The sequence below is a fragment of the Oncorhynchus tshawytscha genome, linkage group LG24, assembly GCF_018296145.1.
Source record: "Oncorhynchus tshawytscha isolate Ot180627B linkage group LG24, Otsh_v2.0, whole genome shotgun sequence".
In the NCBI taxonomy this organism is placed as follows: domain Eukaryota; kingdom Metazoa; phylum Chordata; class Actinopteri; order Salmoniformes; family Salmonidae; genus Oncorhynchus; species Oncorhynchus tshawytscha.
The window spans coordinates 24,689,823-24,701,672 of NC_056452.1; the positions used below are offsets into that span (position 1 = coordinate 24,689,823).

An 11,850-nucleotide genomic window follows, 5' to 3' on the forward strand; every position below is an offset into this window, starting at 1 on the left:
TTCTGGCCCTTGTATATCTCTCACCAATCCAGCAGAGGATGGTGTTGGAGGAAGGTGTTGGCGCCTTTAAATGAGGGGTGCCACCATGGCTTTCCCCAACTCTTCTAGGAATAGTTTCCTCTTGAAGAATTTCCCCTGCTTCCAGCCTGGATTCACCTCCAACCACACCACAAACACGTTGTTGGCACGACACATCTAGGGTGTTGAAGATCACCACCATGTGCCGACGCCATCCACTTACAAGATTATGTGCCAAAAAGTGCAACAATCAGTAAATAAAATAATGAGTAAATACAAGTGATAGTTCATATCTTGCATAGTAATGTGAAAAATTGCGTTGTTTTAATTTACTACATCTAAAACATATTTACATATTCAAATTGATAGAATTCTCTCCATATTGTTCACAAATTCAAAGAGCATTTCACCAAGCAACAACATGTCCTATTTTTACAGTGAAGATAAAACAATCTGGTAATAGAAAAAAAAGTAGGAGACTTGAAAGATAAAAGTAACATACCTTATCAAGATTGTCAACTCCTCTTCGTTCCTGTTGTAATCCAGGACAGCGCTAGGCTTCGTGTCCTCCTTGGTACTCACAGCGGCATCCCTGTGCAGAGTTGTCATCAGGAGCACATTCTTCTTTTTCTTCTGGCAGTAGAACACAAACGTGTTAATTATCCCTGTCCTTGGTGGTGAGTAAGGCAGTAGGCAACTCAGGGTTGCCAACTCACTGTCAGCAGGTTTCCCTGGTTCCTTTCGGGAACACCATCAGCAGGTTTCCCTGGTTCCTCTCGGGAACACCATCAGCAGGTTCACCCTGGTTCCTATCAGGAACACCGTCAGCAGGTTCACCCTGGTTCCTTTCGGGAACACCGTCACCAGGTTCACCCTGGTTCCTCTCGGGAACACCGTCAGCAGGTTCACCCTGGTTCCTTTCAGGTACACCGTCGGCAGGTTTCCCTGGTTCCTCTTGGGAACACCGTCAGCAGGTTCACCCTGGTTCCTTTCAAGAACACCGTCAGCAGGTTTCCCTGGTTCCTCTTGGGAACACCGTCAGCAGGTTCACCCTGGTTCCTCTCGGGAACACCATCAGCAGGTTCATCCTGGTTCCTCTCGGGAACACCGTCGGCAGGTTCACCCTGGTTCCTCTCGGGAACACCGTCAGCAGGTTCACCCTGGTTCCTTTCGGGAACACCATCAGCAGGTTCACCCTGGTTCCTCTCGGGAACACCGTCAGCAGGTTCACCCTGGTTCTTCTCGGGAACACCGTCAGCAGGTTCCAGGCATAACTTGTCCTGGCATCACATTATGCCCATATCTTTATTCCATATTTAGACAGTCTGCTTGGCATGTACTGTTTGAATGGGCCGCGACCAGACGCTCATCCACTGCGATTATAGATGGGTTGGGTTATAGATGAGTGGCAGGCGCTCCACCCACTTGTGCCAAACCTCTCTGATCGCTGCCAGCTTGTCTTGTTGACGGCGGCCTGGTCTTGTATCACGGTTGTTGAAGCGAATCACCCGCGACAACACGTGAAATGTCTGGAGTGACACAGTGGCACGAAAAATTGCCCGACCAGACTCTGCATCCCATAACCTGGTGGTAGATTTGTTTCTGGATCTGGACACACCAGCCAAAATCAAGAGAGCCATGTGTGCTTGGACATGTGTCTGGTCTACTGCCTTTCTTTGTAAATGCGTCTCCCCTCCAAGTTGGTCATGTTTATCACTAATGTTTCAATTGACTCTGTCAGGATCAGTTTGAAGCAGGATTTTATGTCATCAACCCTGGATATGGTGTATCTCGTAGCCCTGGGGTCATCCTGATAACATTTTCAGCCGACAGCCGACCTCTCCTCTCAGGTGGGGATGAAGACCAGGAAAAATTCCCATTCTTTGAACGGAATGTACCAACAACCTCCGCAGGGCCCTCTTCCTCATCACTGGAATGTTCCACATCGGTTGTCTCTTGGTCTGGATCATATTCTGTGTTGTCTTCAACTTCTGACACTTCCTCCTCCAATGCATCTTCACTGTCAGTTTCCTAGCGTCTTTCCCTTCCTCACCAGTCTCATGATCAAAGATATGACCAAGAGCCTCACATACAGTATATCGTTTGGTCATTGTGCTGCCACAGAATGAATTGTGAGCAGGGCCTCAAAAAAGCTTTATATATCAGAGCTGCTAGAAAAGTTCTATATAGTATTGAAACAATGTTGCGATTGTTTGTGAGAATGCCAGCAGGTGTGGTTCCCCTGGAGGAAAGATTCTACTGGAGAAAGGTTCCCCTGGGGGAAAGATTCTATTGGAGAAAGGTTCCTGTGGGGGAAAGATTCTATTGGAGAAAGGTTCCCTTGGAGGAAAGATTCTATTGGAGAAAGGTTCCCCTGGGGGAATGATTCTACTGGAGAAAGGTTCCCGTGGGGGAATGATTCTACTGGAGAAAGGTTCCCTTGGAGGAAAGATTCTATTGGAGAAAGGTTCCCCTGGGGGAATGATTCTATTGGAGAAAGGTTCCCCTGGGGGAATGATTCTACTGGAGAAAGGTTCCCGTGGGGGAACGATTCTATTGGAGAAAGGTTGCCATGGAAGCCAAGAAGGTGTGAGTGTGTGTGTGTGCTCAAACACACATGCATGTGGGAGTCTGGGAGAGGAAGTGTGTCCATCTGATGAATGGTCATGTGGCTGAACTCAGTTTTATACACTAATTCTAGTCTCACCCATTCATTTCTAATGACTGGTCAATTTTGACTGGGAACACCACAGGTGTTCAAAAGTTAAATAAAACACCCAAAGTGTAATGAAAATCATCAACATGTATTTTGTGGGTTGAATTGAAACAATAGCTGTTGATGACTGCAAATGCTATACAGGCCTAAATAGTCTTAGTGATGATCCATGAGTGATAATATATGGACACATTTAACTTGCTCTGTTAAACCTATCCTTTGGAATGACTTCCATAGCAACAGTGAATCGATTTAGTTAAGTGGAGAACACTCAACAATCATTCTCACGATAGCACATTGGTAATAGTCAGTGACAAATATCATAGCTAAACTGGGCTTGGTTAAACCCCTGTGATGACAGACTAAAAGGGTAGCTGTAGATTGATCAGTCCTCCAGCAGGAGCTGCTGCCAAGCCTGTTTATGTGGGGGTTTTTCTCAACAACTCTCAACAATCAATCTCACAATTGCACATTATGACAAAATCCTGTTCTTGAAATTTCACCATCAAAACAAACAGTTTATTTTCAATTTCAATGTATTTTCCACGTGGACTAAACGCCACAGTATGTTGACAATTTACGCTATAACAACATGAATTCAACCAGTTTTTGTCCACTGGAATGTGTGTGTATGTGTGTATGTGTGTGTTAAATAACAGTCAGTCCAGCTGCGTTGTATACACACACACACACACACACACACGCACACACACACACACGCACACTTTTTCACAGAAATAGCTGGTGAGCTGGTAGAGGAGAGAGAGCAGAACACATTTCCTGCATACCTCCTCATAATCCATGACCTAGGTCTCTCTTTCTCTCTCTCTCTCTCTCTCTCTCTCTCTCTCTTTCTCAACCCATTCTCTCTCTCAACTCATTCTCTCTCTCAACTCATTCTCTCTCTCAGCTCATTATCTCTCTCAGCTCATTCTCTCTCTCAACTCATTCTCTCTCTCAACCCAATCTCTCTCTCCCTTTTTCTTTCGCTCTGTCTCTCTGTCTCTCTCTCTATCTCTCTCTCAACCCATTCTCTCTCTCTCAACCCATTCTCTCTCTCAACCCAATCTCTCTCTCTGTCTGTCTCTGTCTCTCTCTCTCTCTCTCTCTCTCTCAACCCAATCTTTCTCTCTCAACCCATTCTCTCTCTCTCAACCCATTCTCTCTCTCAACCCAATCTCCCTCTCTGTCTGTCTCTGTCTCTCTCTCTCTCTTTCTTTCTCTCTACCCATTCATTTCAATTCAATTCAAGGGGCTTTATTGGCATGGGAAACGTGTTAAAATTGCCAAAGCAAGTGAGGTAGATAATATACAACAGTGAAATAAACAATAAAAATTAACAGTAAACATTACACATACAGAAGTTTCAAAAGAATAAAGACATTAAACATGTCATATTATGTATATATACAGTGTTGTAGCAATGTACAAATGGTTATAGAACACAAGGGAAAATAAATCAGCATCAATATGGGTTGTATTTACAATGGTTTGTTCTTCACTCTCTCTCTCTCAACCCATTCTCTCTCTCTCAACCCATTCTCTCTCTCTCTCAACCCATTCTCTCTCTCTCAACTCATTCTCTCTCTCAACCCATTCTCTCTCTCTCAACTCATTCTCTCTCTCAACCCATTCTCTCTCTCTCTCTGTCTCTCTCTCAACCCGTTCTCTCTCTCAACCCATTCTCTCTCTCTCTCTCTTTCTCTCTCTCTCTTTGTCTCCCTCTCTCTCTCTACCCATTCTCTCTCTCTCAACCGATTCTCTCTTTCTCTCAACTCATTCTCTCTCTCTCTCAACCCATTCTCTCTCTCTCTCTCTCTCTCTCTCTCTCTCTTTCTCTCTCTCTACCCATTCTCTCTCGCTCAACCCATTCTCTCTCTCAACTCATTCTCTCTCTCAGCTCATTCTCTCTCTCAACTCATTCTCTCTCTCAACTCATTCTCTCTCTCTCTCAACCCATTCTCTCTCTCAACTCATTCTCTCTCTCAACTCATTCTCTCTCTCAACTCATTCTCTCTCTCAGCTCATTCTCTCTCTCTCTACCCGTTCTCTCTCTCAACTCATTCTCTCTCTCAACCCATTCTCTCTCTCTCACCTCATTCTCTCTCTCAACCCATTCTCTCTCACTCACCTCATTCTCTCTCTCAACCCATTCTCTCTCTCTACCCGTTCTCTCTCTCTCTCAACCCATTCTCTCTCTCTCTACCCGTTCTCTCTCTCTCAACCCATTCTCTCTCTCAACCCATTCTCTCTCAACCCATTCTCTCTCTCTCAACTCATTCTCTCTCTCTCAACCCATTCTCTCTCTCAGCTCATTCTCTCTCTCAACCCATTCTCTCTCTCTCAACCCATTCTCTCTCTCACCTCATTCTCTCTCTCAACCCATTCTCTCTCTCACCTCATTCTCTCTCTCTCTCAACTCATTCTCTCTCTCAACCCATTCCCTCTCTCTCTCAACTCATTCTCTCTCTTAACCCATTCTCTCTCTCAACTCATTCTCTCTCTCTCTCTCTCTCTCTCAACCCATTCTCTCTCTCTCTCTTTCTCAATTCAATTCAATTCAAGGGCTTTATTGGCATGGGAAACATGTGTTAACATTGCCAAAGCAAGTGAGGTAGACAACATACAAAGTGAATATATAAAGTGAAAAACAACAAAAATTAACAGTAAACATTACACATACAGAAGTTTCAAAACAGTAAAGACATTACAAATGTCATATTATATATATATATACAGTGTTCTAACAATGTACAAATGGCTAAAGGACACAAGATAAAATAAATAAGCATAAATATGGGTTGTATTTACAATGGTGTTTGTTCTTCACTGGTTGCCCTTTTCTCGTGGCAACAGGTCACAAATCTTGCTGCTGTGATGGCACACTGTGGAATTTCACCCAGTAGATATGGGAGTTTTTCAAAATTGGATTTGTTTTCGAATTCTTTGTGGATCTGTGTAATCTGAGGGAAATATGTCTCTCTAATATGGTCATACATTGGGCAGGAGGTTAGGAAGTGCAGCTCAGTTTCCACCTCATTTTGTGGGCAGTGAGCACATAGCCTGTCTTCTCTTGAGAGCCATGTCTACGGCGGCCTTTCTCAATAGCAGGCTTGCTCACTGAGTCTGTACATAGTCAAGGCTTTCCTTAATTTTGGGTCAGTCACAGTGGTCAGGTATTCTGCCGCTGTGTACTCTCTGTGTAGGGCCAAATAGCATTCTAGTTTGCTCTGTTTTTTTGTTAATTCTTTCCAATGTGTTAAGTAGTTATCTTTTTGTTTTCTCATGATTTGGTTGGGTTCTCTCTCTCTCTCTACCCGTTCTCTCTCTCAACCCATTCTCTCTCTCGCTCTGCCCATTCTCTCGCTCAACCCATTATCTCTCTCTCATCCCCCCTCCTACTTCTTGTGTGCGAGTGGCTCTTTATCTGTATCCCTCCCCCTACCTCCTCTCCCTCCCTCCCTCCCTCCTCTCCGTTCCTCCCTCCCTCCTCTCCGTCCTCTCTCTCTCTCAGTCTCTCAGACACTGTGTCTCAGTTAAGGGGATTCTCCGTAACCAGCTGTAGCTTAACGTGATTTGTCACCTCAGTCACTCTCTATTCCCCGTGAGGAAACGTTCCTTTTTCTTCTAATCATTACCGCTTCAACGTTTAATTTCTCCGTTGAAGCTGTCAATCAAACCTGTGGAAGGTACTCTCAAGCTGCACTGAGAGACAGAGAGAGTAGAAGAAGAATAGAAGAAGTTTTAGTCCAGCTCAAAGGGCACCTTTTTTTTCAGTTCTCAGATTCATTCACCTTTTGATTGAGACTATATACTATGGTAAATGAAACTATGAAGACAGTGGTGTTACGGCAAAGGATCTTTCTTAGCCAAACTCAAGATCCAGGATTTTTTATTTATCTCAATTGAAATGCACAGGATCACCAGATTCATTGAAGGATCTGTTTGGACTTTTTTGGCTCTAGACATACCTGCAGTATATGTGAAGTTGGGAGACCAGAGTGAGCTAGGTGATGGTTCAACAGGCTAACGAAGCTAGATGCTAATTCTTTCTGTTCCGGCATCCAGTCAGCTGACAATCCAGCAGATAACAATCAAGGTAAGCTTCTACCTCAAACACATTTCAATGGGACACCCCTGACACACACGTGCACGTATGCACGCACGAACACACACACACAAACACACACACACACCTGGCACTCCAACAGGCTGCCGGGCTCTGTCAGAGCAGATAAAAGCCTCCTTTATACCTGGTACTGACATGCGTATTTTCTTCTGATTGTGACCATATCCTGATTGTGTCCACATTAGTAGACCTTGTGATCTGGTTAAGACAGACCTGGCCAGTCAAACCTTTAATATCCTCATTATCTTGCCTACTAAAATCACTGACAGGTGGCACCATTGACTTATGACATGAACATGTGTCTTAAAATAAATAAAAATGATGTAAATAATATCAGTCAAATAATTTGCATACGGGTAGGGACCAGGAAATCTAATTCCTAAATGGTATTATACTGATATTACACTTTTATTTTTAAAAAGTTATATCTTGAACCTAAAAGGGTTCTTCGGCTGTTCCCATAGGAGAATCATTTGAAGAACCCTTTTTGGTTCCAGATAGAACCCCATTGGGTTTGATGTAGAACCCTTTCCACAGAGGGTTCTACCTGGAACCCAAAAGGGTTCTACCTGGAACCCAAAAGGGTTCTCCTACGGAGACAGCCAAAGAACCGTTTTGGAACCCTTTTTTCTAAGAGTGTAGTCAGTGTTAAACCACAGTACAGTTAGCCATTATTGCAGATAAGGTCACTGACATTTGTATTCCAGTCCATCAATGCAGTTAAGTGTTGCGTAAAATGCATTATTCTTATAAGAGTTGAACGTTCATCTTGTCATTATTGTACTGCTGTATATTGTGTCTATGGTCTGTCTTTGAGACGTATGAATAAATATGTTTTTCATGCTCCCTAAGATTAGCTTTGTTAATTTTTCCTGGGGTTAATCCCTGTTCTACCATTACAGAAGCGTAATCAGCATTTGATTTCATGTAGATTGTTCACGGAGATTGTTCTAGATTAACGGGCCAGTTTCCCACAACCAGTTAAAGTCTACTCCTGTACTGAGAAGGCAATAGAAAATCTCCATTGAAAGTGCTTTTTAGTCCAGGAATTTGATTAATCTGGGTCTGGGAAACCTGCCAATAATGTTTGGGCTACAGACATTATAGCCCAGAAATATCAAATTATGTTCATTACATCACATTTCCAGATCTTCATCAGTGAGACCAGAAAGTGTACTGCTAGCTATATCTGATGAAGGTCTGGGAGACTTCACTGTTAATCCTAATCGGTTCAGTCTAGCAACACTTTCACCACTACTACTCTCTCTCTGTTTCTCTCTCTCTGTTCCACTCCTTTCTCCAGCGATGAATGTGGTATCCGTGGAGCCAGTGGTGGCCTTGGTGGAGCGATCGTTAATGAAAATATGAACGTATTTCCCATTCCTCCCTCTCCTTCGCCCCTAATGAACATGGCATCCATCTGTTGTTGTTGCAGACATGCTAATAAGCATTTCATTTGTATTTATCTCTCCTCTCCTACTCCCCCATTCACCCATTCATACAAAGCAGTATGCCTTGCCCTTAACTGCACACACAGAACTTACATCACGATAGTCTTTCATGGTTGAGGTGTTGAGGAGGAATTGACTACTTCTCTTCTTGTCTTTTTAAGGAACATTTGTGTGAGGAAAATACCTAACCACTTGTATAATCTATTTGCATACACTTCAAACAGAATTATCCACAAGACACGACACTACAGGTTTCTTCCATGCACCCAGCCTAAAAACAGATCTAATTCGTCTCTCAGTTATGTGTAGAACCATGTAATCATGGAATGCTCTGCCATCAGAGGTTACTCAGGCAAAAAACAAGTTAGCTTTAAAATACTAATAAATAAAAAACATCTTGTATCACAGCACTTCTCCTCTTTCTAAAGATCAAATGTAACTGTACTTTATATATGAATATATGAATAGTGTGTAAATAGTATTTTAATTGTCTCTTGGTGTCTTTCCAATATTTGTACATTTTATGAGTTGCTGCTGCATGATGCTAATAAACTAAACCCCTCCCCCTCTATCTCCGTAGCGATGACCACGGTATCCATGGAGCCCCTGCTGGTCCTGATGGAGCTGATCCCCAACGCCACCGACCCGCCTTTAGACTCCACTCCTTCCTCTCCCGAAGACACTGCCGCCACCTTCACAATAGGCTGTATTCTCTCCCTCATGTGTCTGGTCGGCGTCTCCGGAAACATCTACACCCTCGTAGTCATGTGTCAATCCATGCGTTTCGCGGCGTCCATGTATATTTACATCATCAACTTAGCCCTGGCTGACCTCCTCTATCTGTTGACCATTCCGTTCGTGGTCTGCACGTACTTCCTGAAAGGTTGGTATTTTGGCGATGCTGGGTGCAGGATTCTAATCAGCATGGATTTTCTGACGATGCACGCCAGCATTTTCACGCTGACCATCATGAGCACGGAGAGATACTTTGCCGTGCTGAAACCGCTGGACACAGTCAAGCGGTCAAAGAGCTACCGCAAAGCCATTGCGGTGCTTGTATGGGTGGCTTCCCTGGTCCTGACTTTACCCATGATTCTCAGTATTCAGATGATGAAGGTGGGGAGCAAGGCCATGTGCCAGCCGACTATCTCACCGCTGTCCTATAAGGTGTACATCACCTTCCTGTTCTGTACCAGCATTGTGGCTCCGGGGATGATCATTGGCTTTCTCTACATCGGACTGGCTCGTACCTACTGGATCTCACAGACAGAAACCTTCAAACAGACCAAGAAACTACCCAACCAAAAGGTCAGTCAATTAAACTAAGTCTCTTTATGTCAATCAAACTAAATATCTCCCTTTGTCTTACCATTCTTTATATATGTCAAAGGAATATCCTTTGGTCAAACAAATTAATGTGATTGATTGCTGAAATCATGTAAATCCCTGTCCTGTAGGTCTTCTATCTGATCTATATCTAACTCCATCTTGTTCTTCTCTATCCTCTAGGTCCTCTATCTGATCTTCACCATTGTACTGCTGTTCTGGGCCTGTTTCCTGCCCTTCTGGATCTGGCAGCTCCTGGGTCAGTTCCAGCCCTCCATCCATCTCTCCACCAAGTCCAAGCGCAACATCAACTACTTGACCACCTGTCTCACCTACTCCAACAGCTGCATCAACCCTTTCCTCTACACGCTGCTCACCAAGAACTATAAGGAGTACCTGCGGAAGCGCCAGCGTACCTGGACTGCGGGCAGCTACTTCAACCGATGGAACCGGTTCCAGCGATCACCAAGGAGGTCACTGTCCTCCAGCAGCCAGCAGTGCACGGAGAGCTTCGTGCTCACGCACACACCGTCTCTGCGCACCACGCACAACAGCAGCCTGTGAGGTATCGGAGAAGAGGTTTCTGGTCTTGGTCTTATCGTGACATTATCTCCACGTCTGCTACCCATTTACGGCGACGTACAGATGTCGGATCTTAACTTAATCACTATTTTGTCGCAGAGAGTTTTCCTGTTGTATCAGGAAATTCAAATTAGCCTCGTGATTGGCTGAAAATGAGCAGTTGTCTTTCTCTCCACTCGGGGCAGTTGAGGCATTGGGATCAGGTCTTGCTATCAAAATTACGTTATCTCTCACTCGCTCAAAATCTAGGCCTAGGTCTCATTGCTGCAACATTTAAATGTAAAAAAGGTATCTGAAATGCAGCCATACACATCAACAACTGTTGTTTTATACAGCTTTATAAGACAAGATAGATTTTGGTCTCCGTTAGGCTACGACATACAAGTGTGTAGTGTATCCAAAAGTTACAAATAAACTCAGCCATGGCCTGGTCGAGAGGTTAAGGTTGCTGCCTTCAGTATATGTCGATTCTGGCCCATTTCCTTATGGTAGAAATAACTCGATGCCCCAATTGACTTGATGTAGTTACATATTTCAAATATGGACAGTCCAGGGTTATTTTCAACAACAACACATATGGACAGTCCAGGGTTATTTTCAACAACAACACATATGGACAGTCCAGGGTTATTTTCAACAACAACACATATGGACAGTCCAGGGTTATTTTCAACAACACATATGGACAGTCCAGGGTTATTTTCAACAACACATATGGACAGTCCAGGGTTATTTTCAACAACAACACATATGGACAGTCCAGGGTTATTTTCAACAACAACACATATGGACAGTCCATGGTTATTTTCAACAACAACACATATGGACAGTCCAGGGTTATTTTCAACAACACATATGGACAGTCCAGGGTTATTTTCAACAACACATATGGACAGTCCAGGGTTATTTTCAACAACAACACATATGGACAGTCCAGGGTTATTTTCAACAACAACACATATGGACAGTCCAGGGTTATTTTCAACAACACATATGGACAGTCCAGGGTTATTTTCAACAACAACACATATGGACAGTCCAGGGTTATTTTCAACAACACATATGGACAGTCCAGGGTTATTTTCAACAACAACACATATGGACAGTCCAGGGTTATTTTCAACAACAACACATATGGACAGTCCAGGGTTATTTTCAACAACACATATGGACAGTCCAGGGTTATTTTCAACAACAACACATATGGACAGTCCAGGGTTATTTTCAACAACACATATGGACAGTCCAGGGTTATTTTCAACAACACATATGGACAGTCCAGGGTTATTTTCAACAACAACACATATGGACAGTCCAGGGTTATTTTCAACAACAACACATATGGACAGTCCAGGGTTATTTTCAACAACAACACATATGGACAGTCCAGGGTTATTTTCAACAACACATATGGACAGTCCAGGGTTATTTTCAACAACACATATGGACAGTCCAGGGTTATTTTCAACAACAACAAAATGATCACGTGCGGCAAATACAAAACGTTTAGACATTACCGTGAAATGATTACAAATGAGATCTAAAAAATAGATATAATAACACAATAAAATAACAATAATGAGTACCGGTACCGAGTCAATGTGCAGAGTATGAGGTAATTGAGGTAA

The 11,850-nt window shown here is 43.4% G+C and overlaps 1 protein-coding gene across 1 annotated transcript; it reads left to right on the plus strand.

Moving 5' to 3' along the window:
* The first annotated feature begins 6,266 nt into the window (after positions 1 to 6,266).
* On the plus strand, positions 6,267 to 10,900 carry LOC112223372 (urotensin-2 receptor). The gene is made up of 3 exons (XM_024386366.2): positions 6,267 to 6,833; positions 8,895 to 9,622; positions 9,824 to 10,900. The coding sequence occupies exons 2-3, from the start codon at positions 8,897 to 8,899 to the stop codon at positions 10,202 to 10,204; spliced, it is 1,107 nt and encodes a 368-aa protein (XP_024242134.1). The 5' UTR covers positions 6,267 to 6,833; positions 8,895 to 8,896; the 3' UTR covers positions 10,205 to 10,900.
* Positions 10,901 to 11,850: the final 950 nt, after the last annotated feature.